The sequence below is a fragment of the Cephus cinctus genome, unplaced genomic scaffold (genome assembly GCF_000341935.2).
Source record: "Cephus cinctus unplaced genomic scaffold, Ccin1 Ccin1_scaffold1184, whole genome shotgun sequence".
Classification (NCBI taxonomy): domain Eukaryota; kingdom Metazoa; phylum Arthropoda; class Insecta; order Hymenoptera; family Cephidae; genus Cephus; species Cephus cinctus.
This window is the reverse complement of record NW_014333664.1, coordinates 2182116-2205722: the sequence shown is the minus strand read 5'-3', so window position 1 is coordinate 2205722 and position 23607 is coordinate 2182116. Positions and strand designations below refer to the sequence as shown.

The following is a 23607-nucleotide window of genomic DNA, read 5'->3' as shown; positions in this document are numbered from 1 at the left end:
GCCGTGGGTTTCCGTGACCGTCCGCTCCCGCACGTGCATCCAGTTTCATTTGCTGATTTTACGCAACACCAAAGGTCAGGCCGAAAGTGACGTGGGTTAGTTCTCGAATTTTAAATTTAAATGTCGAGTTAAAAAAAATGTTAAAAATTGTATAGTTAAAAATAGTCGTATTCACCGTTTTCCTATAAAGATTCACTACGCGGGTATCGTAAATCTTCATGCACACAGAAAATCATAGTTCGGCTTATGTTTTTTACTTCTCACTCGTAGGACCACTTCACTCTGCGGTTTTGCACGATGTGTTTTTAAGCTTTGTAAGTGGCTCTATGGCTCTAGTCGTTCGTAGCAAATGTAGGACTTTGACTGCTCGTTCACGAGTCAATAATATTCAGCGACAGTTTTAATGTAAGACAGTCCTTGCTTTGTTGTTAAGGAAAGAAACATTCATTTGCATCGAGGTATATCTTACTAAATTTGAACGACTAATGTGACCACGAAACTGATAAAGATAAATGCTGAGAGATAGTCAAAATAAACAGGAAACATTTGAAGTTAATTTCTACTACAAGCATATCAGTCTCGCTATGGACTCACGCCCTTTATTATTTAAGCGTACAATTATTGACGTCACACCAGAATTTCGACTGAGGCACGCAAAAAAATTCACGACCTCCGTGAGTCCCAGTTATGTCAGACATCAGAATTTGCAGTGTTCGATATTGTACGTGATAAAAAAAAAAATGAAGACTATTGTGTACCGTAAGGATCACTTATTTACTTATTTTTTTTAGAACGCGACGCTCTCTTACTGCCCCTTTTTTTACCGAAAATTAATCTCACTAGAGCACCGACTATCATTATTATCGCGTATACAGTAACTAGGAGAGCCAGTACAAGAGCCACGTAGACATCCAGAAGAGCTTCCTGCCACCATGTTAAATCCAATGCAGGCGATCTCAGTGCTTGGCTGCCGTGTTTTATTATATATTCTACCCAATACACGGCAGTCTCGGCAGGGGTCAAAGGTCGATCGCGGAATTTCTCTGATATGGCGCGTACCGATTTCCTGTAAATCAAGACGTCACATAAAGATCTATATCTATAAAAAGGTTTCAAAAAACTAACTTACAGGTAGACGGGATCGTTCAATATGGCATCTATGGCAGCATCCAGCTTCTCCTCGGTAATAGCTTTGTAATCGAGAAACAGCGCGATCTTCTTCTCTACGTAATTATGAATATTGACGAATTGATCCGCGAAGAGCGGCACGCCGATCATCGGCACTCCGCAGTGAATAGCTTCTTGGGTTCCCATAAGACCGCCATGAGTTATAAAAGCTCGTATATTCTTGTGTTCTGCGGGAAAAATTTAAATTTTACGAAAATATAATATCGATATAAGTTCCCTCTGGCAAGAAGTCCTTGCAGCCCTGTCAGGCAATCTTATCTTGAATTTATTCACAGAAGGACGAACTCACTGAGTACTTTGAGTTGCTGTATCCAAGCTTGCGTGATAACGTTTCCTGGTAAACCGTCTGGCAACTCTTGAGGCTTCGCTATCTTCATGAGGACGCGTACTGGTGCAATTTTACCGAAGGATCTGTAAAGGATCGCCAGCGTCTCCTTTGGCAAAGTCTCGATCCTGACCATTGAGCCAAAAGTGAAATAAATAAAGCCATGTGCACTCTCGTCCAGCCATTTTTGCAAATTCTGTAAATATTGTTGAAAGTGTAAATTTTTGGTTTTTACGTAAAAAAATGAATAATAATAATAATAATAAATAAACTCGCCTACAATACCTCCGGCAACTCTGGTCCGTCGTCTCTGACATGAAGTCCTCCGACTTCTATCAGTCCCGCCGTCACGGGCTTCGCTCCGTTGACGCTGCTGTGCGAATTTGCCAAAATCATCGAGACGCTTCTCTCCAATTCGCGAACCCCCGGCGCATCTTCGCCAAAGTTTTTCCTTATCATGTCGTCCTGGACCCTCGTGTAGTAATTGAACTCGTGATAGCTCCACCAATAGAGAAGAAAATTTTTCATACGCTCCCAATATGAAAGTGGGGGTGTCATCGGGAGTAATTCGAACGGCACGAAAGCAAGATTTCGCGGATTGGCAATCATCTCGTGTCCCCAAGGATACAGTTCCGACGAACTTACGCCAATTATAGGAATCTTCAATTGATGTCCAATAATCATATAGCAATGAGCGCCGAATATCTAGGGGAAAAAAATGTATCACGGACTGATTAAAGTTGATACAGATAACAGGATACTACCTCGGTGATAAAGGCGTCGTAAGGTGGATCGTTTGGTGGATTTTGGACGATTTTCAAAATATCCGGGTGATCTAAATTTTTGCAAATTTGATTTCCTGTCACAGTAGCGATAAACGAAATTATATTCCCCCTAAATTCCTTCTCTACGAAGTCGATCGATATATTGTTGACCAACGTGGGAAAGTCCCACTTTAATTTCACTATGTCTGTGTAATTGGGAAAATTTTCCTTGAGCGGAAAAAGACTCACGACGTCCACCCGGTGTCCCGCGCGGGCTAAACTTTTCGAAAGTTCCTCGAACATCACGAAATGGCTTTTTGCAGTGAATGGAAATATCGCCAGGATTCGAAATCCGTTGCAAGACGTCGCGACGACCGAAGTCAATAAAGGAATAATGAAAATTCGTAAATTCATGATTTTCACAGAAGCCTGATTTCTTTACGAATAATATTCTCATAAATCCTCCCTTCTTTACTTCGCGATCGGAACGAACTTAAACACTTTCTTAGACTGGCTGCTGTCTCTTGTCCGATTACTGTATGTTAGATAATTATATCAGCCCACGACCAATGGTAGCACAGTCACTATACATATACTGATACACAGAAGGTCGAGCTGATCAAAGATATAGTCCATGTGACTTATAACTAGATAAAAATTGTGAAATTCTTCGACTTTATCCATTAAATGGTTAGGCTTCCACAGATGCTTGCAAAATTCAAAGACGACTTTTCTTTTTGATGATCATTTTAATGATTTCGAATATTAATAATTTTTTAGTAATTTTCAGTATTAATGAAATTTACAGAGATTAAGGACGATAGTCTCTCCCCAGGGTCCCTCCTCTAGGACTGTCCGAGATATTACGACTTTAGATGCTAGGAATCCTTACTTTTATTCGTTATTTGTATCCTTTCGGCAAGTCGGCAACTCCAAAGAATCCTGGGCTTCGGCCGCTCGTAGGATTAGATGAGTGTTTTTGAGAAAGTTGGCAGAAGGGAAATTTTGTCCCCGGTAAAGTGGAAAGCAAAAGGCGAGAAGCGAACGAGGGTGAAAATAAATAAGAAATACTAAAGCCAGGACATTCCGTTCCGCGGTACACTGGCAGTTCGGGTAAACACGAGAAGAAAAATGAGAGAATGACAAATTGCGTTGGAAAATAAGAAGAAAAAAAAAACAGGAAAACTTCGTACATCTAATCGTATAGGGAATATTGCGTAAATCCGTATTAAAGTGAAACGGAGAAATGTAGCTACGATTTTACATGAGAATAAATCGAATCGAGGGCGAGGAGCTTTATTTTAAAAGCGTGTTATTAAAAAAATATATACATATATTTGAAGTTCATGAAAACTCTTGGAATGTAATTTCCAATGGCGCGTATAATCTTAAATGGAATTTCATTTCTTTAATAAATGTCGGATAAGGAGAATTAATATTTTGATTGAAATATTTTTGTGAAAATATTTGATCACTTTCGTGCCATTAAATCGCGTTTGGCTCGCGAGATAAAACCATTGCAAAACTTTGAGCGATGCTCACCTCGACAGTAGGCACAGCGAAGCAAAGTGCGCCGGAACGAGCTGAAGTGAGCTGCGCTTTCCTACGTATCCGTAAAACGTAAGAAGCTCGATAGCTCGATAGCTCGATAGCTCGATCGATCTGATCTCGCCAGCTGGAAAACTTGACTCGCGCTACTTCAGCGGGATATACGGGAAAGTATAAGGAAAGCAAAGTAAGATTAAGTGGAAGAGGGTTAAAGAAAATAAAACGCAGTAATGATAAAAGTCTAGGGTGAAATTGCCGAGGAAGAATTAAAGAAAGTGAAGTAAATGCCGAAGGAAAGCCACGCAACCTACGGACACGTATAGCTTGCGTAATAAAAGACTGTACCTTGAAGAATCGTAAAACCGGAAACTCTATCCCCTCGGGATGATATCTATCCAGCGAATGGTCCGGTGGTATACTCTTCCGCTTTTGAAGTATAAATACTTAATAAATTCTACCTTATGACCCCGTGAGACATTTGGACGTAAAATTGGGCAAAGGCAAAACTTATTAAAAGAGATCTTTAAAAAACGCAACTACTTACGGAAACTAGAAAGTAAGAAGTAAGAATATAGAAGTGGGAGGCCATAGCTAATAAAAGGTAAGGCGAAAGTTTTGATACCTGTAATGGTATTTGCATGAGAAGAAACAGAGTATTTTTAGCCGTAAAAATGCAATTACACGAAACAAAGAATGCCGGCACTCTGCTGCTCTATCGCATTGACCGCTGTGTCCGTTTTACGAAAAACTTGTTATTCGTTTAATAACAAAGGGTTTCGCGTGTTCTTCCGTGTTTCCCATATACCCTTCTGACTTTGTGCAGTTCGCCCAAATTCAAAAGTAACAAAGTCAATGAAGACTTACCAACGACGATCGATAAACTTGATTTTGACGTTGCGCAATACACGTAACCCTTGTTTTGTCGTAGAAATTTAATAAAAAATTATTTTTAGACCTCGCTTCAAAGTGTTGGAAAAGAAATATTTTTAAAAATATGTACATTCATCGACAGGCATATTAAGCTTGAGAAAGATTTCTTTACGTACCTCTTTACGGCATTCGATAGTCCGATGATAGATTTCAGATGAATTTTACTACGATGAATTTGTTTTAGTTAAAAAAATAGAATTTTATTATCCTCGATTGAGAAAACTTAAAGATGCAAAAAGTAAAGAGAATGTGCATTAGCTTGTAATTGATTGGTCAAATTAATCCTTCAATAATTCAGATGCTAATTATGTATCGTGGTAGTTTGCCTTAAGTGCTGCTCCACCTATTACTCAGAATCATTCGAGAACATTTAGCAGCACGAAACTTGGCACTCTTGTAAGTTTTCAGATAATTCGATTTTCCAAAAGGCCCAAAGATCGATGCGCGGTCCATAATGTGCGTGACGGCCGTAACTCGCTGTGACTGTTAAATTTATATCAGGAATACTTTTCCTGATGCTCGCCGCTACGTTGGTACAGCTCAGATCTTACAATTAGATCGAGATGTGGAAACGATGTAACAGGCAAATGCGAATGCACCTTGTTGTTATTCTTACGATAAGCTTGCTTTATGAATTTCTAACGTGCTTCTAGCAAATTTCTAGACACTTTGTTATTTGGGTATAAAGACATATGTATAGATGAAAATTGGAAAAAACAATAAATAATATTTGAAATGTATATATATATATATATACACATTAGGAATATATGAGCCGGAATGCCAATATTGGCAAATTCCTGTAATCACATTAAAAAAAAAAAACAATATTTCATAAAAATCTTAAAGGCTCCTTTCGCATGGAAAGAAAGGACAGGGAGATTCACGAAACCTTTTTTAAGTTAGTCATTGTGAAGAAAATACGTGCAGCTTTCTGTATAAACGAATGACACTTATATCTATATCGCAATATTCGAAGCGAGACAATATATTAGTGGAGTTTCATGGAAACTGTCAATCAATATTACAAGAGATTGCGATGCTGCGTAATTGGCAATATTTGTCCATCACGATTTGCCTTTTTACAGTTTTCCGATTTCAGAAAGCAGCCTTTAGCTTCGTTGCAGCAAGAGCTTATATTGGCTTATCGCTCGAGGATAAAAGGGCGTTCACGAGTTGGTAGACTTTTCCCATTAGAGAATAGGCTGGATCAATCAAAGGGCGAATGTCGTGCCAAGAAAAGATAACACTCGGGAACGTGTGAAGCCTCTTCCGGTAAATTTTATTTTTCAAGTTAAGAAAGTAAAATAAATCGACTGTTAAGAAAATGATGAAAAAAGACTTTGTAGATTAGCTTGACAAATTTCAGTGGGTAAAATGAGCTGATTATTTGTATTATTCAGAAATCCACAGCCACCGCGGACGTACTTATAAGTTAATATTTCTATGGAGAAAGTCCCAAGCAAAACTGTAAACTTGACAATTAGAATTATCATGAGTTCGAATCGAATTACGTCAGTTTTAACTTAAACACTATCGCAATCATGTCCGTTGTTGTACTTTATCAGTGGCGAGACTAGATAATATTCCCAAGAGTAGTTATTGTTTATAGAATTCTAATTTCAAGCGCAAAAAGCTTCCTTTACCTTTCCTTATGGGCTGTACCCATAACGGAGGGAACATGTGCCAGTAATTGGTCTTAACAATCAAGGATTGGAAGTTCGACACCAGATGGCGAATGTGCACCTTGCGAGACGGGCCTTATCCAACTGAGCGCGAGGACCTACACAGAGTTTATACACCGAATCCGAGGAGTGTTGGGCGAAATCCGTGTAAATATTAACTGAAGTTTTTACATGAAAACCCGGCATTTGGAAATGCCGCTGGGAGCTGGCCGCGAACCCCGAACCTTTCGGTCGTGAGTCGGCTACCTTATCCACTGGACTATGACCGCCCACGTGCACACAAAATCTGCGCTCCTGTTTACAACTTGGAATACCGAACACAAATTCACCAAGTACAAACGCCAAGTCGTTTTATCGTCCTGGTGACTACCAGCGCCACTAACTTTTCCGGCCTATCCGAGAAGCTCCATCTGGGAAATACTATTCGCGCCCTGACTGTCGGACTTACTGACACGTTCGTAATTAACTAATCAAATAGAAACGTAGTACAGTTGCATCTTCCATTGCGTAATCCTTGTACGTACGATGTGCATAAATACATTGTTATATGTATCAGAGCGAAAGTGTGTGCGACTTCGAGAATTCGAGTCACCGATGATACGTGCGGAATACTGATTTTTCACTCCTGTCTGTATACCTGTATCTATTTATTCATCATCCCTGGAATGCATTTTGAATTCATGAGCCGAATAAAGTTTAAATAAAAAGTTACATCACGTGCTTGGAAAAGCGTCTGTCGTATATTATATTTTGTAATTTAATGAAAGCATCGTTCCGGAAGAACTTTTCAAATATTTTCTTAGTTTCAAGATGGTACGTTATCCTGTTCTTTTCATTGAGGGAGTGTTCACAATTGGGTTGTGCTAGTCGGAAGAATGGTAAAACCTAAGAACTTTGGTTAACCAAGAGTCTGATTTTTTAGTCATTTTGACTTTAATCTTTACAAACTATAATAGATATATTTATTTAATCGTATGATCTTTCAAATTATCATAAGTTGAAGGTTACGGAATAGAAATTTATCACTGGTCTAATTTTAACAACGACCATCATGGCTCTCGCTAATCATAATAAAATTATATCAAACAGGACTAAGTATACATATAAGCTTACAATCTAATAAATTATCGCTCTACCGCATTATCATCGTTATAACGGCCGTACTCACGCAATTCATTACGATTCTTCAAATTTTCTCATTAATTGGTAACAATTCTATTGCCTCTGCAAATGGACTGTCTGTCGTGCTCCAAACGTGACACGTGCTTCTTCTTCGGTGTCTCGAGGCAAAAGGGTTCTGATTTTCTATTCAGTCCCGGACACTATCAACAATCATTGAGATTGGAAATATTATTAACCGCTAATCCTGAATAAATTAAACGACATACATGGGTCATCATCCGGAATACTACAATACCATTAAAGGACTGAATCCTGGCCGAGCTCCAAAGGACTGAACGGCGTACTCGAGAATTGTTACCAATTAATGAGAAAATTTGAAAAATCGTAATGAATTGCGTGAGTACGGCCGTCATACTGATGATAATGCGGTAAAGCCATAATTTATTACATTGTAAGCTTACATGTATATTTAGTCCTGTTTGATATAATTTTATAATGATTAGTGATAGCTGTGATGGTCGTTGTTAAAATTAGACCAGTGATAAATTTCTATTCCGTAACCTTCAACTTATAATAAATGAAAAAGTCATACGATTAAACAAATAAATCTATTATAAAATTTACCATAAATTTGCAATCCTTGGACAACGCCTTTGCACTGTACCTATTGCACGCTGCTAACCCCTTGCACTATTTTGACGAGTCTGACTCGTGATGAAAATTTTAGGCCAAACATGGATGTCACGAGTCTGACTCGTGGTCTTAGTTTTCGACCAAATTATATTATTATAATTAATAAGAATTTGTTTTCATCTTATGTAATGATTTAAGTATTTTTTTAAAGTTTTTCATTCAAATTCATTTGAATTTCACAAGAGTTGCAACGCGTTAAGTAAATGCGGGCACGACTACCTTGCGCTCGGTCGTAAGAATAGGTATAAAGTTTCGACCCGCGCGCTCCACCGCTCGCCGTTCACCGCGACAATCGAGGCAGCCGCGTTTGGCCCGACTTTCCCCGAGGTTCCGAATAGCGCAAGGGGCTGATCCGTGAAAAAATATCAATGCTACGCAACAGCAAAAGTACAAAATTCACTTTGACATCCCGCCCAACGTGGTACACTCTTATTCTCAGATATTAAATGAAATCCTTGTCCCCTGCTGTATGGAATTTGCCTTCGTTGCTCAAAGAAAATTTTTTTTCTTAACAAGGACATCAGAGAAGATCAGAGCTCAATGTGGCAGGGGTTCATTCTAAGAGCGTGTCCATCTCCTAAATAGAAGGAGACAGAATCGTCAGCCCAAAGCCTTAAGATTGCCGTTTGGTCCCCGCGCACCCACATTCTTACCGACAGCTGCAAATACGTCGCCTTTGGGATTGGGGACGTACATACAAGTTGCTTCTCGGAATCACACAAGGAATTCCGTTACAGAATTTAAAAATCAATCATAAGGTGACACGTTCGAAATTTTTAATAATGAAAATCCCTTCGGTACTGAAACACAACAATCGTCTCTTTCACTTTGACTGGCTTTAACATGAATTTCCCTTTTTCCCTTTATTCTCTTGGACAAGGAAAAAACAAAACATGTGAAATATGCAAATTTTAATACATCCCACGTAAGATCAACGTACAGAGTGACAAGATTTTTTAGCGAGGTAGAAAGAGCCAAAAAAATGGAACAAGATTTCGTGTTTTTGAATATTCTATTGTGAGATATTCCAAGGGTGTATCAGGGCGTCGTTCGTTTTTTATTGATTTACAGGCAAGAGATACTGACTGGACCCAACCGATGTTTATCAGAGTGTGAAGCAAATCCGGGTTTACTATGTGAATATTTGATAAGGAATCGACAGACCGGAAATTGATTCGAAGCTACGGGTTCCGTTTTGTTAAAACTCCTACCCGTAAACACACTGTATAAATTACCGAGGGCCAATGAGAAATTCGATAAAGGCCGAAAGCACCTTCAGTTCATGAACCATCGAATTTTCTTACTTCAACAGAATTTCATCGACCAAGCAAGCTCCGTGTCGAACGAAATTTACGCTGCGATCGATCGATCGTCGAATACTGTAGAATATTCAGAAACGATTGCAAAAGCTATTCGTTTCGTTATTTATCTCCGAATTATTATTGTCTAACATGCATCGTCTTTACAATTTGACTCGCCATTGACCAAATGCCCCGTACAACGCTTATTGCACTTTATAAAGTACTGATCAACAATGATGTGTATGTGTCATCTTTATTCTACATACAGTATACATGTGCACATACGCCAGAGTTTCTAAAGCAGTACTTGACACAATTCCAAGATACGAGACAAATTCTCATTACCACAAGAGAAGACACCCTTTCGTAGCACAAAGCAAAACTTTCCTTCAATCCTTCAAGTAACTTATCAAACTTCCACTTAACAAGACAATGCAGTATCAAGTATCTCGGATCAACAACGTGTCCTGATAATATAGAAGATAGATAAAGAAAAATCACTCAACCAGTATGTTTTTACCTAAAAATAATTTTCGAACAAAATACTTTGTCAAATCGAAAAAAAAATTTCTTTATTATTATTTTCAGAGCCATACTGTCCCGGCATATTCGACGGATGGTCTTGTTGGCCAAACACTCCTGCAGGATCCAGTGCAAATGCATCGTGTCCTGATTTCGTGACAGGATTTGACACCTCCTGTAAGTACATTATGTTCCATAAGCAATACGTATCACTGCGCGTGCCGTAAGACAGATTAATTGACTGGACCACCAGTTATCGATTGGATTATCCATTAAGAGTCGCAGTTGCGCGGTTAAGCTTGTTATCAGATAAAAAACAGTATGACCCATAAACGTATCGTTAACCTTTGTATACCCACGCATTGGTTAGACCGACGATTTACGTTTGCCTTGGTCTTTTTTTTTTAAACCGAAAACGTTTTACACATTCCCATCTGATGGTAACGTTAATTTGATGCTGGTATTTTACTAAATAACAAACCAAAATGTCCCTAGCACTTTCGGTCTCACCCGCTGGGTACATGTGTTACACTATTTGACGCGGGTATACGAGGGTCAGTATAGTTCGAACCTGCAAATGATTAACGAGCCGCTTAATCAATACTATACAATTAACCCTTTGCACTCCGTTGTCGCCGTATTTGCGGCATTAAAATGCTAACATTAAATCCACTGTCGCGGCTACGGCGACAGGGTTGTTTTACTGGCTCGGCGCTCTTAACAGCTAGGTAAGCGAAATAGTCTGTGTTTATCTTGTAGTGTTCATGATATGTTTATTATGTTTACATTATAGTAAGTGCTTTATTTAGTTTCTTTTCTCTGCAATTATAACGTTAACTACGCGGCTTCAATGGGTGGTGTTGATCGCGCGGATCAATACGACGCGTATGTATCGTACTGTTTCCTAAGAAAATCTCTTAAGTGGTGGAGGAAAGTGTTCTTCTGGGGAATGGAGATGTCTGCCATAAATGCATAAATTTTATATAAGTGCGTAAAAAAAAAAAAAGCAAGAACGAAAAACCGCTGTCCCATTTGAAGTTCGTCCCAATTGAAGAGATTAGTCGATCAACTCGTAGGTGAGTTCCGCGAAGATCGATCAAGACCTTCCACTTCAACGCATGAAACAAGACTGGACAAAAGACTGCGTATATTGCGAAAAGGCAAGAAAAGAGATTGTCTTGCGTGCTCCAATAGACAGGAAAAAGGACAAAGACGCGAAACTTCGGAACATTGTGATACTTGCCCCGGTAAACCGCGAATGCATATGGGTATTTGATTTCGAAAGATATCATACTTTAAGAAATATTGTAAGCCCTAAAATTTATGTTTTTCTCTTGTGATATAAGTTAGAATATGTTTCTTTATAAAATAGCTGAGAAATAAATGTTTTGTTTTATTGCAACGACTACATTTTTCTTCTACGTCACAGGTATGTACTTGTAACTAATATAGTGCTGGAGTTATTGGTATCCTCTATGAGTTACTAGGCTGGAGCGCACAGGGTTAAGGGATACTCTTCGCTATCGCACCATTCAATGTCAAATATTCATTGAGGTTGTAATTCTTAGTTACAGTTGATTTTTTAAAATTATATTGGACCTTGTTCTTAATATATTTACCTTCGCTGATAACACATGGAATCCATCTTATACGGCTGATACGTGTGTATTTATTCAGCCAGCTAACCTCCGGCCGTTATTCCTTACATAAGGGACACTAAATAATCAGTGCTCTTGAGCTTCGACTGACTTTTAGCTTTCTGCATAATTAATAAACACTTCCAGGGGCTGATTGCGACCCAGCCGTGACCCCTCGGGGAAGAAACTTAATCTCCTTAATATATAGCCTCCCTTTTTCTCAAGGCCAATACACACTGGTTCTCTTTGTGATATACGGTATTACACGCGTAGAACTCGAGTAGAATTTCAACTTGCTAGGTTGGCGATACTGCCTCGTGGAATGTGTCGTGCAATTACATCGAAGAGTCTCGAGAATTTGAATAGATTTTTCATAGTCGACTCCAACAATCATAAATACGACTTGTTGATCGATTTTTTTTTGTTTGAATCTATCGAAAATAACAGAAAAACGTAAATTTGTGAAAAATTCTTGCGACTTGGCTGGACGTCAGATTGTTTCCTCGAAAGATCCTCAGAGCCAGAAGCTGCGACTCGGTAAACATGTTTTCTCGATCCAGATTTTTGAACTGATTATACAGTTAATAGTTCAGGGTTGAATTCGAGGTTAAGGTTCGGGAGATACATTGATCAGAGAAAAGGAACAGTCGTGCCAGATACTTCCAATGGTTGTACCATTATTTATAGACCGTTTGTAATATTAAAGAAATATAAAAGTTTCTCATGGATGAATCTTTCACGAACACGTTCATACGAAAGGCGGATTTTTATATGCAACGTTATTTATTCATTTTCGTAATAGACATTAAGCACGTAACAATCAACGCGATAACGCTATATTTTTATTAAATTCTTAAGACGAATCTTGATAAAAAAATATCCAAGTATCAACGGGAAGACGTTAATATAGATAACTCGTAACTTTACTTAATAGTAAAATTGGAGCGACAAGACTCGGGATTTGAAAAAAAATATATATATTTTTCGCTCCCTGCATTATCACAATGGTTATGACTTTATTGTTTACTTGTGGTGACTATAAAAATATAATATCATTAGAAAGGCACGAGTCCTTATAGTGGCACGTAGCAAAAGGACTGCTTTGTAATACGGAAGCCACGACGCCCAGAAAACGCACAGCAATGCGATCTGTGAGAGCATAATATTCAGTTGTATAATATATATATATATATATATATATATTTTAGAATTTCTTTTTTGAACAATTTCAATCTCTACTTTGTTCAGGTGATCATTCATGAGAGCATAATATTCAGTTGTATAATATATATATATATATATATATATTTTAGAATTTCTTTTTTGAACAATTTCAATCTCTACTTTGTTCAGGTGATCATTCTCTCTCTCTCTCTCTCTCCCTCGTATCTTATAATCAATTATAATCTTAACAATCATTGTATTTAACATTTAATTTCTTTACGACTAATATAACAGAGAATTAAACGAAGGATGACCAGTGTATTCTTATCAAGGTATATAAATCTGTCGGCTTATCTTATACTAAATATTTTCTAGTCATGCATCCAATTGGTATTTTTAATATAAAAGTGATGACTTTCTTCTTTTTCTTTTTTTAACGAAATATAAAAATGAAGTATAAAAAAAATAATGAATATAAAGATAATCGTTTCTTTTGCACTGAAATCGTTTATTCTTCGTCGTCCGAGAGACAATCGCTGTAACCCGTAGAATTTAAATGATTATAAAGAATACTAATAACAGAGGGATGCTTTTTTTCCTTAAGAATCTGAATAATTTTCATATACCTCAAATGAATGCACTTAGATTTAACAATGACTAGCAGTTCGGCTGCCAGTATGCAATTGAAATTATTATCGAGCTTCAACAGTCCTTCTATCACATTGATTGTCAACTCATCATCACTTAACCTAACCTCGAAGATATACGGATTAAGAAAGTCCTTCAAGTAATCCGCTATTCTCACAATCATCTCCGAGGAGAACGTCGACACTAGATCGGTAATTCTATGTGCGAGTTTCTCGCCAAATTCCAAGGGCGTTTTTGAGCCGCCCGCTACAACCGCGCAAACACAATGGACATAGGCCTCGCAATTTTCAAGCGGCGATATGACAGCTGAGATCTCTCGAAGGAAACTCTCAAGAATTTCTCCATCCAACGACCTCCTGGCCCACTCACTCGCCAAATGCCGTAGGAAACTCTGTACCATGTGGTTCATTGGACGGAAATTGCGTTTTTTCGGGTGAGGAACATTCCAGAATTTCTTCACATGCGTTTTCATGTGACCAGACAGAAACTTCATTCTTGACTGAAGTCTATCCTTGCTTCCGTGAACCAGGTAGTTGTATATGGCAAGAGATTGTGCAGCCTGGTAAAGATTCTTGTCGTATGCCTCAAGGAATAGATATTTGGTAAGAATAGACTCTACGACTTCGTCCGGAAGTAGCGTGCAGATCGATGAGCTGATATTTTTGAGTAACGAAGTGACGATGCTGTTCCTGAGTAATGTTGGAAATTTGTCCTCAGCTACGCGCAAGATCAGCTGAATGTATTTCAATGTGTAGTTGTTCGGTATTATTGTTAGCTTGACGAAATCCGCCAGTAGTCGATCGTCCGTTGGCCTCAAATCTGCAACAGTTTCTGCTATCAGCTGCCAAGTTTCCTCGCAGGGATTCTTCGCGAAGAGTTCCTGAATGTTGCCGAAAATGACTTGTCGAATTGATCGATGCGTTTCTTGCTTCCACAAATCACTCAGAAACTCGTGAAGCTCCTTCATGGTGGCTACCATACAGACCAGCCTTATTCCGTGCTTTTTCACAGAGACACGACTGTCCACCATCCCTCTGGCAAAGGAGAGTATGCTGGGACTTGGAGTATGTCGGCAGACATTTATTAAAGCATGAAGACCAAGTTGTAAATAATCGCCGATGCAATATTTCGAGACGATATTCAAAGGAACTGGTGGATTTACCAGCTTGATCGCATCGGCGATATTACGTATAATGCGATAGGCTGTATGTGCCGATTCCTTTTCGATATTCAACGTGGATCCCGTTGGCACCAAAGGCTCGATCACTCTCGTGAACGTTGATCCGTGCAAAAGAATAGCTAACGGCATGATGACCTCGGCATTGTTTTCCTCGAACAATTCTTTCCGACACTGTTGGATAAATTTTATAGGTATTTCTTGGTACCAGCGAATAGCTTTGACAAATGTTATCACTTGCTTCGAGTAATATGACCTTTTTATATTTTGCAAATATTCTTTCCAATGTTTTAATATCTTTTGATGGTCCTTTTTGAGGAGCGTTAACGCTTCACCGGTGGCGACTCCAACAATCTCTTCTTCGTGACCTAGCCAGGATTTGTAAAGATCAGGCTCGTGCTCCTTAATGATTTTTATGATGCGAAAACAGACGTAACCTTGTTTATTATCTTGAAGAACTATACGTTTTATTTCTTCTAATAACCATGGATAACTCTTTAACATTATTTTCTCCATTTTGTTATTCGATCTTGCGTTCCTTGCATTGAAGTCATAAATAGCTTCCAGTAACTTCTCTATGGTATTGTCCCCCTGAGACTTCCACACTTCACTGTTCTGCGGATACTTCTTTGGTATGATTGTCAAAAACATGTCTAGGCATTGTCGCTCGAACTCTGGAAACTTCTCGAATATATTCCACTGTGCTCGGTACACCTTTACCTTTATTTCTGTGAGCAGCTCCATCTTGTCTTCTATTGGAAGTCCGCGAGTCAAATTGTAATGGATTCCTTCGATTATTAGACTAGACATTACATCCGGAGAGAAGAGTAATTCGTCTTTAACGTTTAAGACTGTGATGATCTCGTTAAGAACATTCCAGTGCTCCTCTCCGAGAGATGAGATATTGCGGAGTTCCATGAGATTTGATAAAACGTTGAATCTCAACCATGCATTTTCATTTCTGTGTCTGATGACAAAATATTTAAGTACATCCAGTAGAGCGTCATTGTCGTCGTTGACAGCGCAGGTATAAAATAATTGACTGATCAGACATGCTCGATCCTCAACGACATCAGCTGTGCTGATCTGTGCTTTTATGGCTGGAATTGATTCAGCCACTGGCAGGTAACATACCCAGGAATATTTGAAATCAGTCAAATTGAATGCTGGTGTCTTTCGTAATTTGATTCTTGCTTGCTCGATACGATCCTCAGCTGGAAGGATCCTCAATAGTCTAATTGTTATCAAATCCTTGCACTTCAAAAGATTTTGTCCATATACCTCCTCAAATGTTTCTAATATTAATGGTAACCTTTCGACTTCAGGGTAGTGATCCAAGTATTCAAGAACTTCATTGAACGAGTACTTTTGAATATCTTTTGGCATCAGATTGCGAAACATATTACGGAATTGAGTCTTTGTTAGTTTGGCTGATATTATTTTTAGTGGCAGCATTGGTAAGTACTGAATTGGTTTTTCAATGAGTGTCTCAGTAGCATTTTTGAGAAACATCTCAGCGCACTTATTTCCTAATTTTACTTTGAAAGTATGGTGTTCAAACAGTTCGGTGAAGGCCTTCACATGATTTCTAACAAGTTTTGGTAAGAAGCTTTGGTAATCGCACAGGTTGGGACATTGTAACTTTCTTACAGTGTCATCATTAGCTTTACTAAGCATTAGATATTTTATTACCATATCAGGATGCACTCTGAATAGTATTTCAACTAGTCTGTTGGACAAGATAACATCTTCTTCTACAACTAATGTGTATACAAAATCTGCGTTACAGGATGCTAGTAATGGCATTGCTTGCTCCATTCCATACTGAGCAGAAACAATCTTGAACAATTTCTCCGCCAGTTCATTTTCCTTAGTAAGACACTTAGCCAGAGTTCGTATCATTCTCGCTCTAGTGTTTAGCGATACAAAAGGTAATAGTTCTTTGGCAAAATATTCTTCATTTACAACATCTTTTAAACTTCCATTAAAAAACCATTTTGCTTGAAAGGCTCTATTTATCACATTTAAATCATCGCTCCTAAGAGCAGTAGTTATTCCTTCGTGCTGCTTCAGAATATTAGCAACCTCCACTCTTACAATTGGTTGCAATAGACTAGGTAGTTCGACAGATCCAATAACACTACCAAAATCTCCACCAGCATTAACAACAGCAGCAATACGTCTAGCAGCCAATTTTATCGTCTTATATTTCTCACCAGGTGTTTTCCCCGGCACTGCTTGAATAGCCTCCAGATAAGGCGCCTCGAATTCCATCCTGTTCCAATTTTAGCGGCACGATCTTGAAAAGCCTATTAGTAAACAACTCCACGCGAAGAACCTTCTCACCACAATACGTTAAATATCCAAAAACAAAACTACAGTTCCCTTCTACCACAAATAGCAGCCTGCCGATCCCCTGGGAAGCGATTCCAACTTTGTATTTGACAACTGGCCAATTTAGGTTAAGCACACCGAAAACAACCAAGAAGAATAAGAAAGTTCTACCGCCCGAGCACACTTCCAGCAATAAACGCCGCTGTTATTTGATTCCGTTTTTCATATGTTTTTCGAAAATGTCACTTTTACAAAACCACCAAATTCCCAACTGTCTCTTGTTCTAATTGTAAGCGCGACCCGCTTTAACCTTCGAGACACGCTCTATCACATGTCTGTCTGGTTATGCTAGTCCGCCACCACTGGCAGCATTTCACTGCGCAAGACGCGCTACACACACGGCAGCTTACGAATCTTTTCTTTTTCGTACCACGAATATATATATATTTAACATGCTTTTCTACCTGCGGTTGCAATATATTACAGGGGACGACTTTCACGACGACGTGCTCATGTACCAGGAATTCACATTCCTCTAAGTTAAATTCCAGAAGGACATAAGGAAATCTACTCCGACATTTCTATGCGACGGCAATAGAAAAAACATGGGACAAAGTCACCGTGTATTTTTAAATATTCTGACGCAAAATCTGCCAATCCAATCGTAACCACTAATAACTATATAAAAGTGAATAACAATGACGCATTCAGTGTCGATCATAACATGCTAAGAGTTTTATAACAAGAGAGAACAATGACTTGACAATAGTTTTATTTTTCATTCTTCTTACCCTCGCAACTCTCACGATATTACGTTTCTTGATGAATTTCAGATAAAGCTTTCGCACTTTTTTCTCTTTATTTAAAATTTCTCACCAAATTCTGGGAATCAAGAGTTTCAGGGATTAATAATGAACGTTTGATATTATCTTGCGATAAGAGAAAAATGGACTGCCTGTTCCTTAAACTTGTTTAATATTGCGATCGGTTTTTTTTAAACATGACTAATCGTTTGTTATTCACATATTACAAATCTTTTTCCTTCTATCAGCCCAATTGATTATTCATATCGCCAAGGATTTTAAGGGTACACGATATTATCTAATACCACTTTTAAATATATGCACTGCAGCTACAATACGGATCTCCTTTATTACAAATTTATACGTAAAAATACAGTTACCGCTTTGAGAAGCACGTTCTTCTTTGGTTTTATCAAAAGTGAGCATTACGTCTTGTAACGCCACGTGTGTGCGAAAAGATATGTTGGATTTTTTTCACAGAATGTCTGCGGTGCTTTCAGATACTGAAAAATTCAATTTAAATCGTTGAATCGTAAAACAATATTCTAGAGAATCCTTTTTCCCATATAGGGAATTCTAGATCGTAGATTTTTCGTGCAAAACCCACGAGCCTGATTCCTCTATATACAGGGTTAGTCAGTAGAAACGCACCAGCAGAAGTTGGCCGCAAGTGGCCGACACGGCAGTGTGGCCTCTTCAGAAAATTACATGTGACTGTGACCGATTCCCATAAGCGCAAACTGGCAGTTTGCATAGCAATAAGGTTATTGAAATATTTCAATAGTTAGGTTACTGAAATAATTAATTAATATTGTAATGACAGAATGTAATATCAGTTAAGATTTATTTTCACAAGAGATTGCAATTAAAATAATGTAAAGTTTAAAATATTCACAATTTTGATATTTCCAAGTAATGATCACAACTGCAATTCTGCAATTAATTGAAAAATCATTTAATTGAAATGTTTTTATAGGAAAAAAGTGCAGGAAAAAAATCTGAAGATTTTTTTCCTGCACTTTTTTCCTATAAAAACATTTCAATTAAATGATTTTTCAATTAATTGCAGAATTGCAGTTGTGATCATTACTTGGAAATATCAAAATTGTGAATATTTTAAACTTTACATTATTTTAATTGCAATCTCTTGTGAAAATAAATCTTAACTGATATTACATTCTGTCATTACAATATTAATTAATTATTTCAGTAACATAACTATTGAAATATTTCGAAAACCTTATTGCTATGCGAACTGTCAGTTTGCGCTTATGGGAATCGGTCACAGTCACATGTCATTTTTTGAAGAGGCCACATTGCCGTGTCGGCTACTTGCGGCCAACTTCTGCTGGTGCGTTTCTACTGACTAACCCTGTATATCGTGTGTCTGTGGGCGTGTGCATATAACCTATCCCATAGTTGAGATAAAAAGAAAAGATACGTCTCCCATGAGATATTTGATTTCTCAGAGCAGCCACAACTCTGTGTTTTTCAATTCGGGCTTCGGCACTTCCTGTAGGGAATTTCTCGTATTTCCTATAGCGCTAATATCTACAGGAACTTGATAACCGAATGTGACCACAAATAGCACCAGAAAAGGCCGGAAGTAAGGCGTTAAGAGGAAAGGAGTGTGGAGAATTTATAACCTTAATAGATCGCGTCAAGATTTTTCGTATATTTTCGACAACTTTTTTAAGATTTAATAAGACTTTTAATAAGATTTGTATAATAATAAATATTCAAAAGTACAAAACTCTCTTCTCGTTCCTGCTATTTCTTCGCTACATTCGGATCCGAAATCTCATTATACGAAAAGTGCCAACAGATTTTACGTTTAATGGAAAAAAGATTTTCAGACGCGCGATGCGACCTTCATCGAGGCGAGACAAGAGAGAGAGAGAGAGAGACAACCTCTCCCTTACTACAATTTCTTGCCAAAGAAGAAAAAGAAAAACTTGAAGACGTATTTTCTTTTTCTTCCGAACTCAGTGAAATTTAAACTGCTCCCGCGATTAAGTGTAATATTATAACGCGTAGTCGTTTTACGTGACTTATAATTTGTGTCTTATTTCATTCCACACTAAACGTCTTTCTATGTCAGGATTAATACCCATTTTCAAATCTTCCGTGATTTCCAAATAATGCATTTCAAGTTTCCTTCCTACAGGACGCCAAGTAACAGGTATCAGGTCGCTAGTGACCGGCGTCGGATTTCTGAAACACGTTAAATGTTTCCTTTAGTTCCAGTTGTGGTCTAGTCAGGTCTTTTTTTTCCTAAGAGGAAACAGAATTTCCTGTGACTACAATCCTATCTGTTTCGAACGACTCTAGAAGGAGACGATACAATTTTTGTCTGAATGTTATTAAAGTAGCAATAAATAAATTCCAAATAGCAGGCAGCGGAGCAGTCAGCCAGGAAGTTACGAGAGCAATAGGAAGCGGCCGTGCGAACAGCTGGAAATAAATATTGCAAAATACAATACCCGCTTTTGGCGAAATCGCTCCACATCTGTGTAAAACGCTGAATAACTTTTCGCTCAGTGCTGCCAAACTTCGGAGGCCCGAAGTTAAGCTTCTTCAAGAGTCTCGAATAAAAGAGATAGGGCAGATCATCCGTGTGAGTTGTACCTGAAAAAAAAAAAAAAAAAAAATGAAAAGAAATATCGACGGAGGCTCAAAGACCAATTAAACGTTTGATATGAGCCGTAAAATAGACAAAAAATTTACCAGGCAAATCCAAATTAAATATCATTTTTATCAGAGACTGCCCACTGTCATATGAAAATCTGTAGAGATAGGTCGGACTCTTTCCTACTTCACCTTGAATATCGACTACGTCTTGGATTCCGTTGATAAAATTTACATCTTCCCACATTGCTGCGTATTTTTCAGCATTTTTCCTGCTCACTCTTTCACCTCCATAATAATAATTACGTATTTCCTCAGAAGTCATGCGACCAGCCTTCCTGTCGGTTAGTACACTCGGATGGAGACATTTTTCAAAATCAGCATCAATCTTTTTGAAGGTCGCTTCAGTGAAGCCTGAAATTGGAATGATTGACAGTGACAAATTGTCGATTACTTCGAAGGAATGTCAAATGAAAGAATAAACACTAAGGAATAAGAGTACACTCGTGGTACCTGCAAGTGAGAAGATGCCCTCGTGACTGTTGTATCCTAGGATAAATGGAACCCTTGTACCTATTCGCATAGCGACTGACAGGGGTTTTGACAAAAAAGGATTTTTTGATTTAATATCCATTCCAGGACCAAAAGGTCGTACACTTTGTATTTTTTCCTAATGATAAGGTTCAAGCACGTTAGAAGCATCCGTAGAACGACTGCGTTTAATATATGAATGCTACTTGAGGATACCTCTGGTGTCAGAAGCTTCTGTTGGGCTTTGACAAGTTTGTGAGAATCCACTGTCCTTAGAAATTCCACAACTGTCACAGGATCAAAGGACTTTCTTCCTAGACTGTCGGAAAGTCGATATGCGAATTCATCAGGATTAGCCCAAACTTTTGCCCATGGATTTACAGCAACGCCACTCTGAGATATTGCCTTATGAAACAATCCTAGAAAAAAAAAGTGTACAGTACAAAAAATATTATTTTTAATAAATAATATCCACGCACCATCCGCCAATGGGGAAAGTGTCAAATAATGAACGGATGCGCCTCCAGCACTTTCTCCAAAAATTGTCACGTTATTTGGATCTCCACCAAAACTTTCTATATTATCACGAATCCATACAAGGGCCTGTACCTGGTCCTTCAAACCTTGATTTCCTGGAGCCACCTCGTGATCTAGATTCAGGAAGCCTAAAGTATAACGAAAAAAAAATTATTCTTATTAAAACTCTCTAGACTTATTTTAGATATTAAAAAATATGTATCAAATATACTCTACCGAATGCGCCTAAACGATAATTTATCGTGACGAGAATTATATCGCTTTTGACAAGGTAATCAGGACCGTACAGATCATCGTTTCCAGATCCAGTACTAAATCCACCACCATGTATCCACACCATAACAGGTTTAAGAATTTTATTATCAATAGATTCCGTATATATATTTAAATATAAACAGTCCTCACTACCGATTATAGTACGAGTTATCATATCCTGTTGTGGACAACTAGGTCCGTGTTTCGAAGCGTCCCTGATACCTGACCATGATTCCGGTGGTTCTGGATCCTAAAAGTGTAAACTAACTAATTACTAGAAAAACAATTTCGTCAGTTATATCATCACTCAATCAAACAATTTTACATTTTTCAAACTTATAAAACACTATTACATGTATATAAAACAGTACTTACAATTAGTAATCGTATTAACAATAGCCGTACCATCGACCGGTCATTCGACCGTTTTAGGGCCAAAAATACATTTATAAAAAATGGTCGGTATGGTTAGTGTTAAGTCTAGTTTCAAATATTCCCGCTAGCGTTACTTCACAGTGACGTCATCTACTCCAGCCGCTCTCGTCTAGCGGCCATATTGCCAAGCTACGCGTCACCACGGAACGGAAAATAAGTCTATTATGATACTCACTCGAAATCTAAGATCTCCAACGGGAGGTTTAGCGTATGGAATCCCCTTAAAAGAGTAAAATTGTCCCTCGTCAACATTTTCCTCGATGATTCCACGCAGCCGTCCTTGTTTAATGGATACAATCGGATCCTTCATCCTCGAAGCGTCACCTCCAGCCAGCCGGTTAGTATCTACGTGTAAATAACAAAGGTCGCGTTCAAGAATGTAGTCTGGGTTGTTTCGTAACGGGAAGCGTCGATGCCTCAAGACAGTATTAAATAAAAAATCAATAACATATCTATTCACATTACGTCGCTAAATATAGCTAAGAATATTATTAATTGGCATTTTTATCACTTTATTATCCTCACAACAAGCTGTTATGCGGTGTCAAACTTATTCTACATTGAGAAAAACGTATGTTTTTGATTACTAGAGAAATAGTTAATATTTAGACAACTAACTTCTAGCGACGTTAACAATAATTTTACTGAAATTGACCAAATAAACTCGTATAAGCCGCTCTCAGAATAATGAACCGTCGGTTATCAGGCAAGATCGACCAGTCAGATACCCGTATTCGGAAAAATTCCGAAAATACCAGCGTCTTGGCTAATCTCGTTAGTTAATCCTCTGTTAACTTTGGTTAGACCAGGTCTTATCGGAATGATAAATTTTACCAAAATTCTCATGATTCCTACTAGAATTTGTTGAAGTCCATGTTTATCGTGACCGTCCACGTATCTACTAAAACTATTCCTCCTCTAGTAATAATTTTTATACCTGATACTTGTAGGATTCTGAGTAAATCCTTTAATCGTCTATAAAGTCAGTGTTTCTCTTTTTTCTCAACAAACTGAAATCCACCCTCATCTGTATGCACTGCGGACGGGTTATTGAGATTCGGGATTGGGTCTTACTAACTCACAAGTACTTCTCGGTCTGAGAGACAATAGAATTCAAGATTTTATTGGTACTCTCGAATAACAGTGAAGAGTAGGGACTATAAACTCCTTAGAAATGCAAAGAGGAGTTGACTGCGTTTTTGGCAAAAAAATTCTGAAATCCTTAACCTCTTAACGCAAAAGCTCTAATTAACTCCGGCAATGGGGTATTGGTAGGATAAAAAGCCGTGCGTTAAATTAATCGATATTTTACTAATAATCGAAATGATCTCGAATTCGTTCTACCTGGTATGTGATTATATAACTAACTCTTGTATGATT

The 23607-nt window shown here is 38.1% G+C and overlaps 4 protein-coding genes and 1 long non-coding RNA gene across 21 annotated transcripts in view; 2 read left to right on the top strand and 3 right to left on the bottom strand.

The window, feature by feature from the left end:
* Positions 1 to 23607, top strand: part of LOC107272469 (calcitonin gene-related peptide type 1 receptor) — a 75523-nt gene that overhangs the window by 33779 nt on the left and 18137 nt on the right. For all 12 annotated transcript variants that reach the window (XM_025089784.1, XM_025089778.1, XM_025089777.1 and 9 more), the window contains one exon: positions 10145 to 10255. In XM_025089784.1, the coding sequence (XP_024945552.1) occupies positions 10145 to 10255 (111 nt within the window). The remainder of the gene's footprint in view (positions 1 to 10144; positions 10256 to 23607) is intronic.
* LOC107272473 (UDP-glucuronosyltransferase 2C1) lies at positions 175 to 12967 on the bottom strand. Of its 3 annotated transcripts, none has more exons than XM_025089787.1 (5): positions 11698 to 12967; positions 1799 to 2218; positions 1478 to 1709; positions 1130 to 1355; positions 175 to 1066 (listed from the first exon to the last, which is right to left on the bottom strand). In XM_025089787.1, exons 2-5 carry the CDS (start codon positions 2195 to 2197, stop codon positions 775 to 777), a joined length of 1149 nt encoding a protein of 382 aa, XP_024945555.1. In that variant the 5' UTR covers positions 2198 to 2218; positions 11698 to 12967; the 3' UTR covers positions 175 to 774. The 3 variants fall into 3 exon arrangements, with proteins under 3 accessions (XP_024945555.1, XP_024945556.1, XP_015605150.1); XM_025089788.1 differs by lacking the exon at positions 11698 to 12967 and adding an exon at positions 3170 to 3586; XM_015749664.2 differs by lacking the exon at positions 11698 to 12967 and adding an exon at positions 2278 to 3095.
* On the top strand, positions 10262 to 11480 carry LOC112495063. Its single transcript, XR_003061237.1, has 2 exons — positions 10262 to 10806; positions 10888 to 11480. It is a non-coding gene; the product is annotated as an uncharacterized LOC112495063 (long non-coding RNA).
* On the bottom strand, positions 13016 to 18490 carry LOC107272468. The gene has a single exon (XM_015749643.2). The coding sequence runs from the start codon at positions 16976 to 16978 to the stop codon at positions 13388 to 13390; it is 3591 nt and encodes a 1196-aa protein (XP_015605129.1). The 5' UTR covers positions 16979 to 18490; the 3' UTR covers positions 13016 to 13387.
* On the bottom strand, positions 19177 to 22961 carry LOC107272470 (venom carboxylesterase-6). 4 transcript variants are annotated; one of them, XM_015749658.2, is made up of 9 exons: positions 22846 to 22961; positions 22403 to 22572; positions 21754 to 22042; positions 21480 to 21665; positions 21217 to 21419; positions 20983 to 21139; positions 20662 to 20883; positions 20325 to 20469; positions 19177 to 20055 (listed from the first exon to the last, which is right to left on the bottom strand). In XM_015749658.2, the coding sequence occupies exons 2-9, from the start codon at positions 22535 to 22537 to the stop codon at positions 19893 to 19895; spliced, it is 1500 nt and encodes a 499-aa protein (XP_015605144.1). In that variant the 5' UTR covers positions 22538 to 22572; positions 22846 to 22961; the 3' UTR covers positions 19177 to 19892. The 4 variants fall into 4 exon arrangements, with proteins under 4 accessions (XP_015605144.1, XP_024945553.1, XP_015605143.1 ...); XM_015749657.2 differs by having other exon boundaries at positions 19178 to 20055; positions 20569 to 20883; positions 22846 to 22959; XM_025089785.1 differs by lacking the exon at positions 22846 to 22961 and having other exon boundaries at positions 20569 to 20883; positions 22168 to 22569.

Excerpts from the sequence above, each read along its gene's own strand:
- LOC107272468 (XM_015749643.2), bottom strand. The coding sequence starts at position 16,978 with ATGGAATTCGAGGCGCCTTATCTGGAGGCTATTCAAGCAGTGCCGGGG.
- LOC107272473 (XM_015749664.2), bottom strand. The coding sequence starts at position 2,691 with ATGAATTTACGAATTTTCATTATTCCTTTATTGACTTCGGTCGTCGCG. Across the intron at positions 1,710-1,798 it reads ACGGACCAGAGTTGCCGGAG|AATTTGCAAAAATGGCTGGA; the intron begins GTATTGTAGGCG and ends CAATATTTACAG. Across the intron at positions 1,067-1,129 it reads TTGAACGATCCCGTCTACCT|GAAATCGGTACGCGCCATAT; the intron begins GTAAGTTAGTTT and ends CTTGATTTACAG.
- LOC107272470 (XM_015749657.2), bottom strand. The coding sequence starts at position 22,537 with ATGAAGGATCCGATTGTATCCATTAAACAAGGACGGCTGCGTGGAATC. Across the intron at positions 21,140-21,216 it reads AGAAGCTTCTGACACCAGAG|GAAAAAATACAAAGTGTACG; the intron begins GTATCCTCAAGT and ends CCTTATCATTAG. Across the intron at positions 20,884-20,982 it reads GGGCATCTTCTCACTTGCAG|GCTTCACTGAAGCGACCTTC; the intron begins GTACCACGAGTG and ends TTCCAATTTCAG.